The sequence below is a fragment of the Leptonychotes weddellii genome, chromosome 3 (assembly GCF_054177405.1).
Source record: "Leptonychotes weddellii isolate Sample4059 chromosome 3, ASM5417740v2, whole genome shotgun sequence".
NCBI classification, from domain to species: Eukaryota; Metazoa; Chordata; class Mammalia; order Carnivora; family Phocidae; genus Leptonychotes; species Leptonychotes weddellii.
Window position 1 is genome coordinate 165,627,510 of NC_138371.1, and position 23,506 is coordinate 165,651,015.

General features: G+C 40.1%; 1 protein-coding gene across 1 annotated transcript in view; it reads left to right on the forward strand.

The window, feature by feature from the left end:
* The first annotated feature begins 16,669 nt into the window (after positions 1-16,669).
* Positions 16,670-23,506, forward strand: part of TM9SF2 (transmembrane 9 superfamily member 2) — a 58,687-nt gene continuing 51,850 nt past the window's right edge. The window contains exon 1 of the mRNA XM_006731840.3: positions 16,670-17,028. Coding sequence (XP_006731903.1) covers positions 16,858-17,028 — 171 coding nt within the window. The 5' untranslated portion in view covers positions 16,670-16,857. The remainder of the gene's footprint in view (positions 17,029-23,506) is intronic.

The following is a 23,506-nucleotide window of genomic DNA, read 5'->3' on the forward strand; positions in this document are numbered from 1 at the left end:
TTAAGATTTTATTTATTTATTTGAGAGAGAGAGAATGAGAGACAGAGAGCACGAGAGGGAAGAGGGTCAGAGGGAGAAGCAGACCCCCCGCCGAGCAGGGAGCCCGATGCGGGACTGGATCCCGAGACTCTAGGATCATGACCTGAGCCGAAGGCAGTCGCTTAACCAACTGAGCCACCCAGGCGCCCCCATTCTCATTCTTGATTCTCCTGCAGAAGAATTCCTTAATGATGGTGGGAAGGAAGGAGGGGAAGAAAGAAGGGAGGGAATGGTGAAGGGAGGGAAGAAGAAAAGAGCCTCCTGCTTCTTTCTGCTGTTAGTGATCACTGAACCAGATTCAGAAGCAAGCGTCTCAAAAGACTAAACAGTGACTCCACCCTTCACTTTTTTCTTTTTCTTTTTAAAAATACCTTTGCAGATCTCTTTAATGTCTGGTTTAACGGAAAACTCAATTCTCTGTTTCTGCATTCAATCTGTTGCAGTATCTGGGTTTTTAAAATTATTATTGAAGTATAGTTGACACACAGTGTTACATCAGTTTCAGTTGTACAACACAGTGACTCAACAACGGTATGGGTTGTCACACCCCAAGCTCATCACAAATGTAGCTGCCATCTGTCACCATATAACGCTCTCACAATACCATTGACTATATTCCCTGTGCTATGCCCGTTTCAGCTTTTTCTTAAGATTGACTCTTTAGTTCAGTCTTCTCTTTTCTGTGGGAGTTATTAGGATCATATACAACACCTCTTGTTTCTCTAAGATGTTCCTCTAGGCAGATCTTGGGCCATTCTTTCTTTATTATGCTAATCCTCTAAAACCTTCTCTGCCCCCAGATCTAAATTTCTGGTCCAAGTAGCCCCTGTTCTCCTCCTCCTCAGGTTGTGTCCTCTGTGCTGGAGTCACACGAACCCTGTTGGTCCCGCCCAGTTACCAAGTCCTCCAAACACCTTCCCCAGCTACTTTTGTTACAACCTCCTCTCAGCTCCCCAGTAATGAGTAATTTGTCAGGGTGCCTGGGTGGCTCAGTCGTTGAGCATCTGCCTTTGGCTCAGGTCATGATCCCAAGGTCCTGGGATCAAGCCCCACATCAGGCTCCCTGCTCAGTGGGAAGCCTGCTTCTTCCTCTCCCACTCCCCCTATTTATGTTCCCTCTTTTGCTGTTGCTCTCTGTCAAATAAATAAATAAAATCTTTTTTAAAAAATGAGTAATTTGTCACCCTAAATTATCACCATTCTTTTGTTTGGCTTCCTTCATTGAACAGGAAGCTCCTCAGGAACAGGAACCTTTGAAATCCTTCCCTTAGTGGGGAGTCGGTGAAAGCCTACCGTTCTTTTCACTTTCTACCCAAGAAAATGTTGCCACGTTCCTCTTGAGCTGACACACAGATTCAGTTAGGCTCTTTCTCAAAAGGCCTCACCTGGCTTCTCATGGCCCGTTAAATGAGCTCTAGACACTCATATGGTTGTGGGTGGTTCTGAACCTATTCCTCCTACCCTCATCCCCAGCTTGCTCTCCTGTCTCCATAAGCTGTCCATCTGTTCCCCTCCAGATCTCATCTCTTTTCTTCTATTATGTGGTTACTTTGTTTCTGGATATTCTTTTTTTTTTTTTAATGATTTTATTTATTTATTTATTTATTTATTTATTTGAGAGAGAGAGTGAGAGAGCATGAGTGGGGGAGGGGTAGAGGGAGAGGGAGAAGCAGACTCCCTGCTGAGCAGGGATCCTGATGCAGGGCTCGATCCCAGGACCCTGAGATCATGACCCAAGCTGAAGGCAGATGCTTAACCCACCAAGCCACCCAGATGCCCCTGTTTCTGGGTATTCTAACACTTCACATTCAATCAGCAGTAAAAACAGAAATAATCCAATCTGTGAACTGTTTGAGTATTACTAGACTATCAAATCCTATTGTATGATTTCTCTTAAGCTTTTTTTCCCAACTATGAAACCACCTTCCCTATTCAGTGCTGTTCAAATCCTAATTCCTTCTTTAGGTGTTTGCATATACTCCTCTGGACTTCTATAGTTAAGGAAAGAATGGAAGACCCTCCTTCCTCTCAAATTCATCTGTCTTTAACTCCAGAACATCTGCTCTTATAAAATGACAAAATAGTGATCTTATCCATCTTTCTTCCCCCAAAAAGGATCCTAAGATTTAATTTTAAAGTATACAGATAATATAATATATAAAAACTTCAATAGTTCCAGACAAATTTAAAGTGCCCTATTTCCGATCTTCACTATTGTCATCGGGCTGGCGTGAAGCCTTCGAGACATTTCCTATGCATGTACATATATGTTTGGGCGGCTGTGGAAATAGATAACATTTTGGTTTTGTTTGAGTTGTAGAACTATTCATGGGAGTCAAGGCCAAACCCGTAAGAAATTACAACATGTCTGTTCTGGCCTTTTGTAATATCCTTGCCCCTTGTGGGGCAAGGCTCGAGGCAGCCAATTGCTCACTGTCAAACTGCCAAGCTAAAGCATAATACCTGATAATAACTGTGGATTTTTGAGAAACAAGTTGGCCTAGAGGATGCCTGTAGCCTCACTTCCTGCTGGTTGCTGTGGCACGCAGAGATGAGGGAGGCTGGAGTCCCCGAGGGAGTGGTTGGAAGTGTTGGTTGCCCCGGTCAACTAGGGGTCTGCTCTTAGAGCTGGTTCTTCTGTCAGAATCTCAGGCTTCTGTCATGGAGGGGGCAAATAATGAGTAAGTAGGCCAAATGCCTACCTGGAACTTGGCTTAAGTTTTTCTCTCTAGATTTTTGGATAAAACCATTGAAAAATTTTACCTAGCACAAGTTTGGTTAGTGTCACAAAGCAAAATCATATAAGCCAAGTGCTATTGGAATGCCTGGTTTCCTAATGCTTAATAGTTGGTGAAAATTCTGATCTGTTTATAAGACAAACTGAAATGATGAGAACAAGAAGCAAATACTTGATCTATGGTATTGTATCATTACCCCTACATTTTCCATTTCACAAGGAATTCTGGCTACATGCCATGAAGTGGAATCTGTTGGTTAATGGATGCTAATGGGAGACCTAGTGGTACAGCAGAAGGCCAGGACACCTTGTGCTGTGGCCCATGGCAAAGCACAAGATTTAGGGAGTGAAGACAGCACTTTCATTTCTCTCATAAGTAAAAGAAACATCATATCCAAAAGGTATTTTTTCCAATAACTCACGGAAACTTCTTTGCCCCCCAAAGGCTGAACCAATATGAAATAATGGCAGGCATCATTCAAGTTTTCCTATAATAAGATTTATTTACATATATATATTACTTACTAAAGAAAATCTCTTCATGAATGAAACATCTGTTCATTATTTTTGAAACTGGAAATACGCCATAATCAAGAAGGAGGAAATCACCTGTGTTTGTCTACATGGAAATAACCCATGGTAAAAATTGTATGTGTGTTGGGGCGCCTGGGTGGCTCAGTTGGTTAAGCAACTGCCTTCGGCTCAGGTCATGATCCTGGAGTCCCGGGATCGAGTCCCACATCAGGCTCCCTGCTCGGCGGGGAGTCTGCTTCTCCCTCTGACCCTCCTCCCTCTCGTGCTCTCTGTCTCTCATTCTCTCTCTCGCAAATAAATAAAAAAAAAAAAAATTAAAAAAAAAATTTAAAAATTGTATGTGTGTAGATCAAAGGAACAAAATAGAGAACCCAGAAATGGACTCTCAACTCTATGGTCAACTAATCTTCAACAAAGCAGTAAAGAATATACAATGGAAAAAAGACAGTCTCACTTCAACAAATGGTGTTGGGAAAATTGGACAGCCACATGCAGAAGAATGAAACTGGACCATTTTCTTACACCATTCACAAAAATAAACTCAAAATGGATGAAAGACCTAAATGTGAGACAGGATTCCATCAAAATCCTAGAGGAGAACACAAGCAGCAACCTCTATGACCTTGGCTGCAGCAACTTCTTGCTAGACATTGTCTAATTGACAATGTCCCCTTGTCTCCAAAGGCAAGGGGAACAAAGGCCAAAATGAGCTATTGGGACTTCATCAAGATAAAAAGCTTTTGCACAGCAAAGGAAACAGTCAAAAAAACCAAAGACAACCTACAGAATGGGAGAAGACATTTGCAAATGTTTTATCAGATAAAGGGTTAGTATCAAAAATCTATAAAGAACTTATCAAACTGAACACCCAAAGAACAATAATCCAATCAAGAAATGGGCAGAAGACATGAACAGACATTTCTCCAAAGAAGACATACAAATGGCCAACAGACACATGAAAAAATGCTCAACATCACTCGGCATCAGGGAAATACAAATCAAATCTACAATGAGATACCACCTCACACCAGTCAGAATGGCTAAAATTAACAAATCAAGAAATAACAAATGTTGGCAAGGATGTGGAGAAAGGACAACCCTCTTACACTGCTGGTGGGAATGCAAGCTGGCACAGCTCCTCTGGAAAACAGTATGAAGTTCCTCAAAGTTAAAACTAGAGCTACCCTATGACCCAGTAATTATACTACTAGGTATTTACCCCAAAGATAACAAATGTAGTGATCTAAAGGGGCACCTACACCCCAATGTTTATAGCAGCACAATAGCCAAACTATGGAAAGAGCCCAGATGTCCATCAACAGATGAATGGATAAAGAAGATGTGGTATATATACATATATATATATGTATATATGTGTGTATGTATATATATATATATGGAATATTACTCAGCCATCAAAAAATGATATCTTGCCATTTGCAACAATGTGGATGGAACTAGAGGGTATTATGCTAAATGAAACAAGTCAATCAGAGAAAGACAATTATATGATTTCACTCATATGTGGAATTTAAGAAACAAAACAGGAGCATAGAGGAAAGGAGAGAAAAATAAAACAAGATGAAATCAGAGAGGGAGACAAACCAAAAGAGACTCTTAACCATAGGAAACTGAGGGTTGCTGGAGGGGAGGTGGGTGGGGTGTTGGGGTAACTGGGTGATGGGCATTAAGGGGAGGGCACATGATATAATGAGCACTGGGTGTTATTTACAAATGATGAATCACTGAACTCTACCTCTGATACTAAAAATACACTCTACGTTAATTAACTGAATGTAAATTAAATTAAATTTTAAAAAATAAATAAAAATTAAAATCCAATAAAAATATAGTTACTCCAAAAAATTGTATGTGTGTCCTTTCATTCTTTTTTCTATGTTTATATATATATTTTCCATTTTTAAACACTTCTTTCTATGAGTTTTAACATATACAGATTTATGTTACACCCACCAAAATCAGGATATACAACAGTTCTATCACTCCTCAAGTTCCTCTTGTTATCCCCTTTTGGTCATATCTTCCTTTACCCCTAATCTCTGGCACTAGTAAACACTTCCCTGTCTCCATAGATTTGGGTTTTTGAAATTTCATATAAATGGAATCAGAGAGTGTGTAATCTGTTGAGATTGGCTTTTTTCCATCAGTGTGTATGAAATTCATCCAAGGTGCTGCGTGTATCAATAGTTCATTACTTTTTATTGTGGAATATTCCACTGTATCAATGTATCATGGTTTGTTTATATATTTACAGGTCAAAAGACCTTTGGGCTGTCTCCCATTCTGGTAATTGTGAGTAGAACTGCTACAAATATTTGTACACAAATGTTTAAGTAAACCCAAGTTTTCATTTTTCTAGAGTTTAAATACATAGGAGTGAAATTATTAGGTCTTATGGTAACTGTACGTTTACTTTGTAAGAAACTGCCAAACTGTTTTCCAGTTTGTTATATTGTACCTTGTTACATTCTCAACAGCAAGGTGTGAGCCTTCCAGGTGCCCTATATCCTTGCCAGCACTTGTTATTGTCACTGCATTTAATTTTAGTCACCCTAATGGTATGTAGTGGTATCTCAGCATGGTTTCAATTTGCATTGTTCTATTGGCTGATAATGTTAAACATACTGTACTTTATTTGCTATCCACATATCCTCTTAGATAAAGCATCTGTTCAAGTCTTTCATCATTTTTAAATTGGGGTTTTTTTTCTTACTGTTGAGTTTTGAAAGTTCTTTATATATTGAAATCAAATCCTTTGTTGGCTAGACAATTTACAAATACTTTCTTCTGGTTTGTAGTTTATCTTCATATTCTTGTAACAATGGGTATACATGGGTTTTTTTTTTAAGATTTTATTTATTTATTTGAGGGAGAGAGAATGAGAGAGAGAGAGCATGAGAGAGGGGAGGGTCAGAGGGAGAAGCAGGCTCCCCACTGAGCAGGGAGCCCGATGCGGGACTGGATCCTGGGACTCAGGATCATGACCTGAGCCGAAGGCAGTCGCCCAACCAACTGAGCCACCCAGGCTCCCAGGTATACACGTTTTAAAAACAAAACTGAAATCATAATGAGCATGCTATTTTATAATGTATCTCTTTCATTTAGCAATGTATCTTAGACATCTTCCATGTGATTAGTTCTTAGCATAATTCCAATGGCTGCCAAGTACTCCATTATGGAGATGTAGAATCTTAATGTATTTAACAAACTCATCTATTGAACACTGAGGTTGCTTTTTGTTGTTGTTGTTTTTGTTTTGTTTTGTTTATGTTTCCCATGGAAGCGTGATCCATTTTGCGTTCACATTTGTATGAGGGGTGAGGTGTGGCTGTTTAGGTCAAAGCTTTCTCCCTCCCTTCCTTCCTTTCTTCCTTCCTTCCTTCCTCCTTTCTTCTTTCTCTCTCTCTCTCTTTCTTTTTTTATTTTCAGAGAGAAAGAGAGAGAGAGAGAACAAGTGGTGAGGAGGGTCAGAGAGAGAGGGAGAAGCAGACTCTCTGCTGATCAGGGAGCCCGATTCGGGGCTTGATCCCAGGACCCTGATATCATGACCCAAGCCAAAGGCAGACACCCAACTGACTGAGCCACCCAGGCACCCCTGTTTTCTATTTTTTACTGTTAAAAACATCCTTAGAGCTAAATCTTTTCACACATTCTAAATGTTTTCCTAGGACAGATACTGAGAAGTGGAATTGTTCTTGCAGATTATACACACTTTCAAGGCTTTAAAAAAATACGTAATGCCAAACTGTCCTCCAGAAAGCCTATTTAAGTCAAATTGTCAGGGTATGAAATAACACTGGGTACTATTGTTGTTTTTTAACTTTGCTTCCTTGTTAGCTTAAAAGAAGTATCTCATTGATTTTTAAAAATAAACCATTCTTGGGGCGCCTGGGTGGTGCAGTCAGTTAAGTGCTTGGATCCTGATCTTGGGGTGGTGAGATCAAGCCCCACAACAGACTCTGTGCTCAGTGTGGGGTCAGCTTGAGATTCTCTCCCTCGCTCCCTCTGCCTTTCCTGCTCCTGCTCTCTCTCTCTCTAAAAATAAATAAATCTTTATTTTATTTATTTATTTATTTATTTTAAAGATTTTATTTATTTATTTGACAGAGAGACACAGTGAGAGAGGGAACACAAGCAGGGGGAGTGGGAGAGAGAGAAGCAGGCTCCCCGCCAAGCAGGGAGCCCGATGTGGGGCTCGATCCCAGGACCCTGGGATCATGACCTGAGACGAAGGCAGACGCTTAACGACTGAGCCACCCAGGTGCCCCAATAAATAAATCTTTAAAAAAAAAATGCCATTCTTTCATTACAAGTAAGGCTGAATATTTAAGTGCTTTTTGCCGTTTGTATATTTGTGTATGTGTGTGAATTATCTCTTTGTGTCCCTTGTGCATTTTTGGGCACCTTCCTTGTTTCTGTTTTAAGGATCTTTGTGCATTTTTCTATAGGGAAGGTTTATCTTTTTATTATTATATGATAACTCTTTTACTGCAAATGTTTTCCTCCAGCGTTTCATTTCAATGTTCCTTCATTGTGCAGGCCCTTCTTGAGGCCTCGTTCAAATCCTTGTAAGTGAGGGATCCATTAGTGTGAGGGTTGCCAGATTTAGCAAATAAAAATAAACAACAAATAAGGGTGCCTGTGTGGCTCAGTCGGTTAAGCATCTGACTTTTTTTTTTAAGATTTTATTTATTTAAGAGAATTCGCACAAGCAGGGGGGAGGGACAGAGGGAGAGGAGAAGCAGACTCCCCAATGAGCAGGAGCCGGATGTGGGGCTCTATCCCAGGACCCTGAGATCATGACCTGAGCTGAAGGCCGATGCTAAACCAACTGAGCCACCCAGGCATCCCCTAAACATCTGACTCTTGACCTCAGGTCTTGATTTCAGGGTTGTGAGTTCAAGCCCCATCTTGGGCTTTATGCTGGGTGTGGAACTTACTTGATAAATAAATAAGTAAGTAAATAAATGAATAAACAAACAAACAACAAATAATTTTTAATAATTATGGCCGAAAAATTATTATTTATCTGAAATGTAAATGTAACTGGGTATCCTGTATCTTATCTAGCAACCCAGTCAAGAGTCACAACTGCAGTGAAGTATGGCTGAATTGGGTATTCGGTTCTCAACTCAGCACATTTGGTGAAAATTGTGTAAGGCCAAAAGTGCCTTTAAAAGTCCTTTAAAGGGACACCTGAGTGGCTCAGTAGGTTAAGCATCTGCCTTTGGCTCAGGTCATGATCCTAGGGTCCTGGGATGGAGCCCTGCATCCGCTTCCTGCTCAGCAGGGGAGTCCGCTTCTCCCGGCGCCCCTCCCCCAGCTCATGCTCTCTCTTTCTCAAATAAATAAAATCCTAAAAATAAAACAAAAAATAAAAGTCTTTTAAGAAGCTTTCAGTATAAGGGCACCTGGGTGGCTCAGTTGGTTGAGCGACTGCCTTCGGCTCAGGTCATGATCCTGGAGTCCCTGGATCGAGTCCCGCATCGGGCTCCCTGCTCAGCGGGGGGTCTGCTTCTCCCTCTGACCCTCCCCCCTCTCATGTGCTCTCTCTCATTCTCTCTCTCTCAAATAAATAAATAAAATCTTAAAAAAAAAAAAGCTTTCAGTATGTATGGAGTTCTGTCTTCTACCTTATATAGTAATTCACTCATTTATTTATTTATTTAGAGTGTGAGTGGGGGGAGGGGCAGAGGGAGAGGGAGAGAGAATCTCCGCGCTGAGCACGGGAGCCCAACACCGGGCTCCATCTCACGACCCCGAGATCATGAGCTGAGCCTAAATCAAGAGTCGGACTTTGACTAAAGCCACCCAGGTGCTCCGCCCACCCCCGCCCCCCCCCCCCCCCCGGCCCCACCGGGGTGTATATGGTAATTCTTATGCTCAGTGAAGTTGAGATCCTCTCAGAACAGAAGGAAAATAAGTCCCTGGGCAGATGTCTGGTCATTCAAACCACTTCATTCCGTGTAAATAGGTATGGGAGGAAAAAGGTGAGAAAGTTAAAGTGTTTCTGCCTACAAGCTTTTTCTGGTTTATATCAGTTTCTAAAATGTTTAAACAAGTATTTATTGGTAGTTGTAATTCAGATATAGTAGCAAAGTTCATCTCACATGAGAATTATGTTCTAAAGTTAGCTCTCAAGGAAAACATGACCAGGCTGTGACTCCATCAAATTATTTTTATACAGTTACCCTTCAGTCCATGCTCCCCAACTCCCTCAGTCCAAACTGTATTTTCAATAAACTTTCTGATCCCAAATATTTTTCTTCAGGGGAAACATGTATATTTTGGCCCATTCAGCAGCTACTTAAGGGTAATCATGGTGATGGGCCTTACACCACCTGTTACGCAATCGTGTGCTGTTTTAGGCACCCTTTGTCTTTGTTTCTTTTTATGGATGTTTTTCTAAAAACTTTGCCCAACATTTTATCTTAGTGAAATATACCTACTGATACTCAAAAATTTCAAATCAATCATTAGCCAGGAGTCTAAAGCAAAATGTATAGAAAGATATATTCATTTTTCTCAAATAATTCATGAATGACATTCAAATCTCATGTATTTCTAGCATATTTGAAACAGTCCCATGAAATAAAAAATGTGTAATCCTAGCCTAAGTTCATTTTTAATAGGATTTGGCCTGTAATAAAAGGTTCTGTCATATTATCTGCATTCTCTTCCATATATTTATATCTCTTTCTTATAATATACATATAATACATATTCAATATATTTCCATATATTCATATACATATATATAAAGGCTCACTCAGATTGTTGTTTTACATATTAGGTACATTGCTTTTGTTGGCTAATACCATCTAAGCCCATGAATTTTCTCCTTATATGCTAATTTCCAATCCAACATATTATAAAGGAATCACATGGCTCTATTCATTTGCTGTGGTCGCTGAAAAATCATGTTCACTTCTGAATAGATTGGCCAGTCCAGATGCAACTCAAACATTTATAAATAAATATACATACAAAAATACACATACATAAATATATATGTACACATATAAATATATATACATGCAAACATATGTGTGTATATATATATTTAAACTTTTTATTGTGGAAAATTTCAAATGCATAAAAGTGGAGAAAATGGTATAATCACCCTCCTGTACCCAATACCCAACTTCAATGATTACCAACTTTTTCACAATAATGATATATATTTTAATTAGCTTTTTTGGAAGTGCAACATACATACAAAAAGTGCACAGATCATAGGTGTACAGCTCTATGAATTATTACAAAGTTGCTGCACCCAGGTAACTACCACCCAGATTAAGATACAGAACATTACCAGCACTACAACAGCCCCCACAAGATGGCCTCCTAATCACCACCTCTTTTTTTTTTTTTTAATTTATTTATTTGGCAGAGAGATAGAGAGAGAGCACACATAGGCAGAGCGGCAGGCAGAGGGAGAGGGAGAAGCAGGCTCTCCACTGAGCAGGCAGCCCGATGCAGGGCTCTATCCCAGGACCCTGGAACCATGACCTGAGCCAAAGGCAGATGCTTAACCGACTGAGCCACCCAGGTGCCCTAATCACCACCTTTTTATAGCTTTTAAAAGGTAACCACTATCCTGATCTCTAACATTATAGATTACTTTTGCCTGTTTTTGAACTTTGTATAAAGGGAATCCTGCAAGTGTTCTCATTCTCTTTGTTTTACTTAATATGTTTGTGAGATTAATAAATATTATTGTTTTTAATAGTAATTTGTTTTCATTGCTGTATAGTACTCTATGGTAGAACTATATTATATTTATCCATACTACTGTAGATAAACATTAGAGCTCATTTTGATGAACATATCTTTTGGTGGAATGTAAGTAGGTAGTTAGGTCTAGAAGTGAAATTTCTGGGCTATAGAATATGTGTGTCAAATAATTTCCCACCAATTTATACTCCCACTGACAGGGTATGTGCCTTCCAGTTGTCCCACATCCTTGTCAACACTTGATGTTGTCAGTCTTTTCAATTTTAGCTCTTCTGCCGTGTAGCTGTATCTCACTGAAGTTTTAATTTGCAATTTCCTCGTAAGTAATGAGGTCAAACATGTTTTCATTTTTGTTGACCACTATCTACTCTTGTGATGTTCTCTCTTGCCCACTTTTCTACTTACTTGTCTTTGAAAAAATTGATTTATAAGAATTCTTGTATTGTGGATAGGAACGCTTTGTTGGTTTTACGCACAGCAAATGTGGCTAAAGTGCATTTGAAAGATGCAGGGTCCTGAAAGAAAGCAAATAAATATAAAGTACTAATATTGTTGTTCACTGCCTCACTTATAAGATGAAGGGTGAACCATTTTAAAATCCAAAAAAATGATCACAATCTGAATGTGAGGGTTGGGGCTTATCCAGTGCCTAGTATTTTTGCAGAAATTTCAAGAAAAAGGCAAGTAAATCTAGTGATACAGAGGAGTGAATAGCTGGCTAGTTACCCAGACAAGTGGATGGCATTATTTTGGTGAGAAGAGCAGTCCCTGACATGAGGATCTGGCCTGGTACTTACAGCTAGGCCTTGAGTATAAACAGTTTCACAGAACATGAACATCAGACAAGGCCACTCTTGACTATGATCAAGACGAAACACAACCCCTCTGTAATTATGTCTAAAGAACAGACAAAACCTGAACATTGGCCAAACCACAAAATGACCAAACATTCCCCCTACTCTGGCTAAGAAGAGTGACTTCTGTTTCTTTACCAATTTCAGCTTTAGCCTCAGTCTAGCCTGCTAACCTTCTAGATAAGCTCATTAAGATATCCATTCTTAAGAATTACCCCTGCTTCTTGGCAACATCCAATCCAGAGCAAAGCTTCACTTCTGTAAACACTCCCCCAAATCATCCAACAAAAGCTCCAATCCTATAATGAGTCCCTTTCTAATACTCTCCTACTGAGATGTCCCATGGTTCTCCATGATGTGCATCCTCCCTCCCTCTACTGAATAATAAATCTGACTAGTAATGAACCCAACCACTGGTGTGTTCGTGATGGCCTTTGGATGGAGGGCATTGACATTGGAGATTTCAGGACAACCTAGCAGCCTGAGACAGGTAACTTGTCAGGACACTAAAAATACACCTATCTATGGAGCAAATTTACATTAGCCACAGACACAGAAATGGATGGATAAATAAAATTATTAATTTTTTTAAAAACCCAGAGGAGACAGAAAAATTTATAGAGATAGAAAGTAGATTTGTGGTTGGGGCGCCTGGGTGGCTCAGTTGGTTAAGCGACTGCCTTCGGCTCAGGTCATGATCCTGGAGTCCCGGGATCGAGTCCCGCATCGGGCTCCCTGCTCAGCGGGGAGTCTGCTTCTCCCTCTGATTCTCCCCCTCTCATGCTCTCTCTCTCTATCTCATTCTCTCTCTCAAATAAATAAATAAAATCTTTAAAAAAAAAGTAGATTTGTGGTTGCCTAAAGCTGTGTGTGGAAAGGGAGATTAAATGTTAAAGGTCATCTTGTTGGGGGCTGGTCTAAATCTGTATTATGGTGCTGATGGCATGACTCAGTAAATTTGTTAAAAATCATTGAATTGTACACTTAAACTGAGTGAATTGCATGATATGTAAATTATACCTCAATAAAGTTGTTAAAACAACAGTAATCCCACAGAACAGCTACTTGAATCCAGCAAACATTCTCTCTCTGTAAGCAAACTACATGGCAAACTACACTGCAAGTGGAAAGTTGGTTGCTGGGCATACAAAGTAGAATTAGCTACATGATTAGAATATGTTCCCGTGTATCACAGTAACACCCATGTTGCAGATGTGGAAGCTTTGGGCCAGGCCATTACTGTCTTCCCAGAGTTACCCTTTGGTGGTGTTTGCCTCTGTGGCTTTCATTTTCCCAGATTCTTTTGGCTGAATAATCCCTCTTCCGATTGCAACTCCTACTTTAGCTTATAAATCAAGACTTGTCCTGGGAACCATTCTTTCATCTTAAATTTTAAGATTTCTTATACCTTGGCTCTGAACTACTTTGAGTTGCATTTAGAGCCTATTGTTCAGGGCCAGTTTTATTTTCTAGTTGCAGTATTTAGACTGGGGAAGGGGACCATGGATGATTCACTTTTTGTCCCTTGGACCATCATAGTTTTATACCAGAAATTAAAGAACAGTGAGGTGATTTTTATCTTCTAGAAAATCCTGAAAGCTCATTCTTTTACAGGATTATAATTAGTAGACTACAGCTGCCCTTCCTGGAACTTGACACCGACGTGGGATTGCCAGAGAAAATGCATGCATGTTCCACGGAATATTTGGGATGTACATGCACTAAAAAAAATTGTTCATTGGTTAATCTTAAGTTAAAATTTAACTAGGCATCCTGTACTTTTATTTGCGAGTAAATATACATAGAAGCCGTGGGAAACGCAGAAAAACAGGCTGTCTAAATTACTTTGGCAGAGAGGAGTGGAAAAACCAAATGCCAGATTATTAAGAGCCTAAAACGGGAGTCATCAAATGCTATCTCTCAGAGGAAAGGAGAAAATCATATCCTTCAAGTTTTACAGCCGAATCTGAAATACTAGTACTTCAAGAAAGGGAGCGTCACAAAGGGAGGATGGTAGGAAAACTTAATTTCTTTCTAGTTTGAAATTGGAATCCCCACTCAGGCTTTCCGCAAGACAGAGCTCAAGGAAGAAGCCCACTCAACGTAGGGACTCCATTTTGTAGCCTAGACCAAAGGGTGGGGCGATCCCCCTAAGCCACGCCCTGGGCACCGCCCAGACACCGGAGCCAGGTAACCAAGGGAACCCCGGGGAAAGGCGTTTCCGGGAGAGGCCGGAGCCGGAAATGAGGGTCCGCTCCGCCCCACGGCCGGACCCCGCCCCTGTCCTCCCACCGGGCCGGGCCGCGAGGGATGACGTGTCTGAACTCTGGAGGCGGAAGCCGGGAGGAGGTCGCCGGGGTAGGAGGGGAGGGGCCGCATGCTGGCCCTGCGCCTGCGCTGTCCGCGCTCTGGTCAGACAGGTTTGCGACTGGAGTCCGGAGACCATTTATTCAGGAGGACTCCACTTCTCCGGGTTTTTGATGATGTTGAGTTACCGGGGTTAAAGAGGCGGCGGGGTTCGGAGGAAAGAAGGTTGGGGACCGCCTTGAACCCCCAGACTGCTGCGGTCTCAGCCTCAATGAATAGCTGATTGGCTGCGGGCTGTCACTCCCCTTTGTTCTATAAAAGATTAAATGTATCTGGAAAACCTGAGGTTTATTTCAGCTCTGACAGTCTGCGATCGTAAATTCAGATTTAGAATTTCTGTGGTCCGGCCAGTTCTAGTCCTGTAGTGCTTTCCAGTTTACTTGCTCCTCTCGTCTCCTTTATGTGACACACACGCTGCTCTAGGCTCTGGGGATGTAGAGATGTGGGATGTAGAGACAAAGTCCTTATTCCCACAGATTTACATATAAACGGGGAGTGAGACTGTAAACAAAACCACGTTAATTCCAGATAGTGACAAGCAGCGTGAAGTGTCGGGTTTAAGCAGAACGGTTTTGAGGGACTTAAAGATTTTATAAGATCGCTCTTGGCAAGAATGGAAATTGAAAGGCAGTAAGTAGTTCAGGGGATCTAAGATTTTGGCTTGGACTAGGGTATGGCTGCCGACATGGAAAGGATTTAAGTCTTGTTCAGCGCCCAGCGAGCAGAACTTGTTGGACTGTATGTTGAGAGTGAGGGAATGAGACATTTAGGTTATCTCCCAGGTTTGGGTTCTGGAGCAAGGGGCAGCGGTGCCATTTCCTGAGATGGGGAAAACTGGGCGAAGAAGGGTTGGGGGTGGGCAGTGAGATAGTGAAGGTCAAGGAAAAATAAAAGAGTGAACAAAAATGTTACTTTTCCTTCCCTCTCCTTTCTAAATGGAAAACATCTGCTTCCTCTTATGTTGGAAGTCTCTCTAACTTCAAGTACAGAATAAACCCTTTTCCCTAGGTCAAAGTGGATGTTCAACAGATATGTTAATTAAATTGCTGGAGGAAGAGGGTGCAGAGAGGAAGACCACGCTCAGGCCCCTGCTAGCTTGGCTTTTGTTATAAAAATGGCTGTGATTTCTCTGTGCTAAGCAGTGTGCTCAGCGTTTAGCATACTTTTTTTTTTTTTCCATTTAATCTTCACAACAACCTTAAGAAGATGGACATTCTTTTCTCTCTTCTTTCCAGTTCTACTACCCCGGACTGGATTAATTAAGTTGCTCGAGGTCACATTAACTAGATAGTAGTTGCAAGCATTTTATCTTTCATTGTTCTGATTACTCCACAGTACAGAGCAGTGGTTCTTAACCTTTTTTGTAGAGTCATAGATCCCTTTGAAAATTTAATGAACGTTGTAAACTTTCCAGGGGAGGAAACGTGCAAACACCCACAAGAATTAGGTAGAATCTCATGGGGCTCCACTTTCCTGAATTACCCATTCAGCAAATTTGCCCATTCTTGAGCTGGAGGTACTCCCGGGTTTTGATTCCTTGCTGTATAGTCTAAGTGGATGCATTCTTACAAGGTATTCTTTCTAAAGCTCAACTGAATTGACTTTATGTCACCAAAAGCAAGTTACTACTTGAAAAATACTGAAGAAAATTCACACACAAACTCAAATGCGTAAGTGCACATACAAACATGGTCATCGCGTCATTTCAATAAGGGGACAGAAACTTGCTCAAAGGTAATACCAGATTGCTATTTCACTAGAACTACTTTCGTCACTTAACTCTTGCCTTTATCTGCGAAGAAATGTCAACACTATCTTCTGTTCGCCTACTCGTTTTTCTCCCCACATCATTTCCACTCATCCTTAGAGATCCTTATTCTGTGCAAACAATCATTGCCTCACGCAAGAATGCCCCAAGGCATCCAATATTTGGAACCTGTCCGTGCAAACACCTGAGTGAGTATTTGAGACTTTCTGGCTAGTTCTTCCCCATTTGTTTCCATATCCTGCTCCCAACCAGGTGTCTCCCGAACTTCTTCCCGCCGCCAACGCCGCCTCCATCCGCAGGTACTTTCTGGAGCACCAACCCTGTAACAGGGGTTGATGTGCTGCCCGGCGTGTGGGGAGGAAACCTCGTGATTGTTATGGGAAACTGAACCAAAGCGGCAAGCTGGAGGCACCAGCCCGACAGTGGGGCGCTCCCCGACGCCCCAAGGGAACTCTAAATCAGAATTTGTAATGGGACCGTGAACGCGGAAGCAGGCAACCACCAATCGGCCAGCTGAAAACCTGGAAAGTGGATTTCCTCCACGCTCCCTCCCGGAAACTCCTCCCGGGGCTTGCGGCCCCTCTCACTGAGCATGTGCAGGCGGCGTTGCGCATGCTCTGTCGAGCTTCGGTTCGGTTTCTGTTGCGGGACCCGCGGTGTCTCCTAGCGTAACCGGAACTGTCCATCGCGGAGCGGTCCTTGCTCAGCTCCCGCGGTCTTGTGGTCGTGTCCAAGGCTTCCCGTCCCTTCTTCCCTCTTCACCCCCTCGGCTCGGCTGCCCTTTCCCCGAAACAGCCGTCATGAGCGCGAGGCTGCCGGCGTTGTCGCAACCTCGGTGGCCGGGGCCGCTGCTGCTGGTGCTGCTCCTGCTGGAGGCGGCCCCAGGCCCGCGCCCGGGCGCCGCCTTCTACCTGCCCGGCCTGGCGCCCGTCAACTTCTGCGAAGAAGAAAAAAAGAGTGACGAGTGTAAGGTGAGTGAGGCCTGGCGGACCTTGAGTGCTCTGACCGACGGGGAGCCTCCCCTTACCCAGGGAGCTGAGGTGCGAGCGGAAGGGGAAGGGGGCGTAGCCGGGTTGGATCCGGTGTCCCAAGAAGTGTTTGGGTTCGGCCCGGCCGTAGGTCGGAGGTTCTGGAACGGCCTTTGGGGGTAAATTCTGCGGGACTCAGTGAGCCTCAGGCTCGCCTCCCGTCTAGAGGTCCAGGTAGCACGAGCAGCTGTATTCAGTTTGCCAGGAAACAGGGACTCTGTATGTATGGCGCTCTGTTGGGAGTTGGGTGCATGCAGGTCAGCAAGCATTCCATGGGTGAGTGTTCGCTCACAGCCCTGTGTCACGCACTACAGGAAGTGGACGGCCAGGTCTTCCAGATACTTTTTATTTCATTGCTTCCCATCTTACTCTACTTTCTTGGAACTCCTGGTTGGTTTTGAGAGCTTGTTTCTTTCTAGGACATTGGTATATTAACTTAACGCTTAGCAGTTTGTTGCTTAACACCCAAACCGCATAAACTGCATTAATAAAAAGTTGCTGTAATGGTTGAGACCGTTAATTTCTACCTTTTAAGTTAAAAAAATATTTTTAACATGCAAAAAATGCATAAGATCCCACCAGTTAGTTTTCTCTGAGAGTGTTTTAAAGACTTAAAAGGAGTAGATGACAGGAGAAACGCGTTTTCTTCCTAGGGCAAATTTTGAAAATTTTTATCTCTTATGGTCTTTACACTCAAGGTAAACTAACTGCTAGTGAAGAGGCATAAGTAACTTGATTTTAGGTTATTCGGTGTAGAGCATCACGGTGCACATAACAATTATTTTTAAGTTGCTAACACCTACCATTGGGGCATGAGCGTGTCTTTGAAACCATTAGTAATTTTAACAATTCAAGTAATCGTTCGGCAAACTTTTACGGTCTATAAATAGGTTTATTTACTAAGTTTGATTTTATTTTTAAAAGCTGGTGTTTATTTTATTACTGCTAGCTTTACTGTAGCAATGAATTTCAAGCTTATTTTAGGGCATTAAATAAGCTGTTAAATTTTTCATAGCATTTTACAGTTTGTTTTTAAAATCTTGGATCTCTAAAAATGTCTAAAGATCTTTAAGGTTTACTCAAGTCAGCAGTTACCACTTGCATAGTTTAACTTTCATACCCTGCAGTGCAAGAAGCTTTCACTCTTTGAGAGTTATGACTGAAAGAATATATAGTGCTTGCAAGTGGAAGAGAGAGCTAGTCTTGAAAGCACACTGGTTTTACTGTTAAATATTTTAGTAACCAACCTTTAAAACCTAGTGTTTGGTCTTTCAATTTAAATTTAACGGCCATCCTCTATTGTGTTCCTAGTGCCTTAGAGACAAAAAATGTATCCCTGTCTTCTAGGGACTTCAAAGTAAAGGACATACGCTTATGAACAGATTATTGAAATCTGATATGTTATAAAAGATGTATGTCCAAAGTGCCTTAAAACACAAATGAGGAAACATCTGTGGATTGGTGTCTTTAGGGGAAAGCTGCAGAAAGAAAGTGACATTTGAGATGGACTTTAGAAAATTAATGAGTGAAATTTACAGGTGGTCTGCCTCTAAGATGATACTTGGTTTCTCAACAGGGCCTTTAAGTAGCTACTTTTAAGTTAACTTTTGGTTAATTTGGGGGACTTCTTTGGAATTTTTAATTTTCAAAGCTATAGGGATAAAACAGGCAAGGCAAAACTTCTTTTTCCTGAAATGTTTAGATTTCATCTTTGTTACCAGCTGCTCTCACGGTCAATGGAAACAACTGTTAGAAGAGCAGAAAGATGGAACTTTAGCAGTTTTTTCCTATATTTGATTAACTAGGATAGAGAATTTGAAGTAAACTTTAATGTATCTTCCTCTTGCCTCTCAGAGGAGAAAAACAGTAAATAGTTCAAATTTTCATTACTTCAGTCCAGAGTATTGATTTTTCCCTCATATTTCATATTTAAGGAGGTCAGTCATGTATCTACTCTTCAGAAAAGCTGAAGGGAATTATTTTTAAAATAAACAATGAAAAGTAAAATATTGTGAGTGGGAAAAATTATTTCCAGAAGATGCTGTTAGCATAGGAAATCAGGAGTTGGATGAGTTGGGTAGGACACTGATACTGTTTCCATCAGTTTTTCCATCTGTAAGATAGGGATGATCATATTTGCTTATTATCTCTTCCCCTTGAAAAGTGTTTTGCATTTGTTAGCGAAAAAGCACAGTATTTATTAGTTGTGGTATTATAAAACATAAGTATAGAGATGAAACAAGTATATCTTCAGCATGTGTAATTTTTGTAGTGTAGTCATTACATGTACAGTGTCCTGCATTTAGCTCACTATGTATATTATTGAGAGACAATCAAAAGAACCCTGAGAATTTGGTCATTTTCTCCTCTCAAAATTATTTTATGTTCAAATTACTGGCAGAGAAATAGGAGTCCAGTGAACACAAAATTCTATTTATATTGCTCTAACTTTGATTTATGATCTTTATTAGCCTTCATAAATACTGTGACTGTGTTCTGTGGATTCCTTTTTTTTAACTTACTATCACTACATGTACATACATTTGAATATCAACATAGTGCACATTCTTACTGGTTTTTATTGGCCATATAGTATTTTATCCTATTACTGTACTGTGTGTTTAACCATTTCTTGCCAGTGGGGCATTGCGATTGGTCCCAGTTTTTTTCTGTTATAAATAACTTTGCTAGAATGTATTTAGCAGGAATTACATACTCCCAAATATAAAATTACTAGGTCAAAGGCAAGAAGCAATTTTATAGCTCTATTTAATATTGCCAGGTTTCTTTCAAAAAAGATAGGTTTGAAAAAAAAAAGATAGGTTTGATTTATAATACCTTTAGCTAAATGATTCCCTATGTCTCCAGAATATTTTATAATTTTTATTTATTTTAATAGCTGTGTGATGGTATGGAAAACATTAACGGTGTATTACTTTCATTGCCATTAAGGTTTCTCTTTTAATTTTTTTCTTTTATTTGTCTTGTGTTGTTAGTTTTTGAAACCATAGTAATAAAAGGATTGAACTGTGGTGTTCTTTTCCTCTAGAATCCATTTTACTTCCTTAAAATCAAGGGACAATGTGTTGACTGCAATAAATAGAATAAAGCCCTGATCAGAAGTTAATAGATCTTCACAGAGTAAAATGTGCAGTTCTAATCTACCTTGTAAAAGTTTTGATCATTTCAGTTAGCTGCTGCATGCTGTTTAGCTTTAGATTGGTCTTCAGTGTGCTGAGTGGCATTCTTCTGATGGCGAATAGCTGATTAGTGAGCAGCATACTGTTGCTGCATTTAACTTTCAATTAATTGTTGGCTTGTCAACATGAATTCAGACCTAACAATTAAACTCTCCAGAACATCTGCCACTTTTTTACTGTTTGATGTGTAGATTGTGTTCTTAGATGAAAGATTAAGAATTCCTTTCCTGTCCAGTAAGGAAAAATGACCAAATATACCCCTTGGTGTTTTAAAAAAAATGTTTAAATGTTTAACAATTTTTTAATAAAAAGGAAACAATCAGAATCATACTTTTTTAAAAATTGTAGTTGACACAGTTACATTAGTTTTAGGTGTGCACCGTAGTAATGGGACAGCTCTACAACTCTCATACAACACTATTACAATACCATTGATTATATTCCCTGTGCTGTACCTTTCATCCCTGCAACTTATTCATTCCATAACTGGAAGCCTGTGCCGTCCACTCCCCTTCATCCATTTTGCCCAACACCACATCCCTTTCCCCTCTGGCAACCACCAGTATGTTCTTTGTATTTATGGATCTGTTTCTGCTTTTTTTGTTGTTGTTTATTCCTTTGTTTTGCTTTTTAGATTACACATATGAATGAAATCATACAGTATTTGTCTTTGTCTGTCTGACTTATTTCACTTAGTATCAGACCCTCTAGGTTGTCTATAATGTTGCAAATGGCAAGATCTTATTCTTTTCTATGGCTGAGTAATATTTCTGTGTGTGTACCACATTTTCTTTATCAATGGACGCTTAGGTTGCTTCCATATCTTGGCTATTATAAAAAATGCTGCAATAAACATAGGGTGCATATGTATTTTCACATTAGCATTTTCGTTTTCTTTGGGTAAATGCTCAGTAGTGGAATTACTGGATTGTATGGTATTTCTATTTTTAATATTTTGAGGAACCTCCATCCTGTTTTCCACGGTGGCTGCACCAGTTTATATTCCCACCAACAGTGCACAAGGGTTCCTTTTTCTCCACATCCTTGCCAACCTTGTTGTTTCTTGTCTTGATTTTAGCCATTCTGACAGGTGTGAGGTGATATCTCATTGTGATTTTGATTGCATTTCCCTGATGGTGAGTGATGTTGAGCATCTTTTCATGTGTCTGTTGGCCATATGGATGTCTTTGGAAAAATGTCTATTCAGGTCATTTGCCCATTTTTTAATTAGGTTATTTTGTTTTTTAGTATTACATTGTACAAGGTCCTTTTTTCTTTTTAAAAGATTTTATTTATTTTTGAGAGAGAGAAAAAGAGAGAGAGTGAGCATGAGCCAGGGGGAGAAAAGGGGGACAGAGGGAGAAGCACACTCCCTGCTGAGCAGGGAGCTTGATGCGAGACTCAATCCCAGGACCCTGGGATCGTAATCTGAGCCGAAGGCGATGCTTAGCTGACTGAGCCACACAGGTACCCTACGAGGTCTTTATATAATATTTTGGATATTAACGGATATATCTTTTATCAGATATATCTTCTCCCATTCAGTAGGTTTTCTTTTCATTTTGTTGATGGTTTCCTTTGCTGTGCAAAAGCTTTGTAGTTCAGTGTAGTCCCAATAGTTTGTTTTTGCTTTTGTTTCCCTTGCCTGGGGAAACATATCTGTAAATATGTTGCTAAGGCTGATGTCAAAGAGATTACTGCCTATGTTTTCTTCTAGTTTTGTGATTTCAGGTCTCACATTTAGATCTTTAATCTATTTTGAGTTTCATTTTGTGTATGGTATAAGAAAGTGGTCCAGTCTTCCAAGCACCATTTATTGAAGAGACTGTCTTTTCCCCATTGTAAATTGCTGCCTCCTTTGTCGTAGATTAATTGACCATGTAAGTGTGGGTTTATTTCTGGGGTCTTTATCCTGTTGCATTGATCTGTGTGTTTTTGTGCCAGGATCATACTGTTTTGATTACTGTGGCTTTGTAGTATGTCTTGAAATCTGGGATTGCTGAATCCTTTAGCTTTGTTCTTTCTCCAGATTACTTTGGCTATTCAAGGTCTTTTGTGGTTCCATATGAATTTTAGGTTTATTTGTTCTAGTTCTGTGAAAAATACTACTGGTATTTTGATAGGGATTACATTGAATCTATAGATTGCTTTAGGTAGTATGGACATTTTAACAATATTTTTCTAATCCGTGAGCATGATATATCTTTCCATTTGTTTGTGTCATCTTCAGTTTCTTTTATCAGTGCTCTATAGTTTTCAGAGTACGGGTCTTTCACGTCCTTTGTTAAAGTTACTTCTAGGTATTTTCTTTGGGGGGTAATTGTAAATAGCATAGTTTTCTTAATTTCCCTTTCTGCTACTTCATTAATGAATAGAAATGTGACAGATTTCTGTATATTGTGTCCTGCAACTTTACTGAATTCATTTATTACTTCCGATAGTTTTTTGGTGGAGTCCTTAAGGTTTTAGGTATAGTATCATGTCATCTGTTATAGTGACAGTTTTACCAGAATTAGACTTTTAAATGTTCTTTCTTGGTAGTTATGTTTAGAAATGTTTAATAAATTGTGTGTCTGTTATTTTGGGAGCAGTTGCCTCTAAATATGGAATAAGTAAAATTGAAGAAAGCAGTTCCAAATGTTGCTTTGAACAGACATACTGTGTATTTTACTTGTTTTAATTTGACCATAGATACAATTTGAAGATTTTGAAATATCTAAAAAAATACAATTACGTTTGCACTTATTGATAAAATTGATATATATTTACTTATTGGTATTTAGTTTCACATTATCAGAGTTTTCTCTGGAATAAGAGATTGATTCTTAGCTTCTGGAAACTAATCAGTGTATGTGGGTTACTGATAATGTTTCAAATACGAAATTTGGCATGGAATGACTTTGATTATGATAAATTCGCATTTCAACAATTGTTTTTCTTTTCTGTGGAAAAAGTACATGGAGCTTAGAAAGTTTGCTTTCAGAAATTAAATTTTTTGAATAAAATTATTGTAAAACTGAGATTATTCATTATGGTGGATCTGAGAGCTATGATTGGGAAAGCAAGCAAGGTCCACTTGGATAAAATACTGTCCTGCTGCTGTTGGCTCTCCACAAAGGGAAGCCCTTCGCAAGGTGTATTTTTGAACATCTGAAACAAAGCCACAGACATGTGCTTATAAACCCCCACCCCACACACATAAATTCTAGAGACTGGTCTGT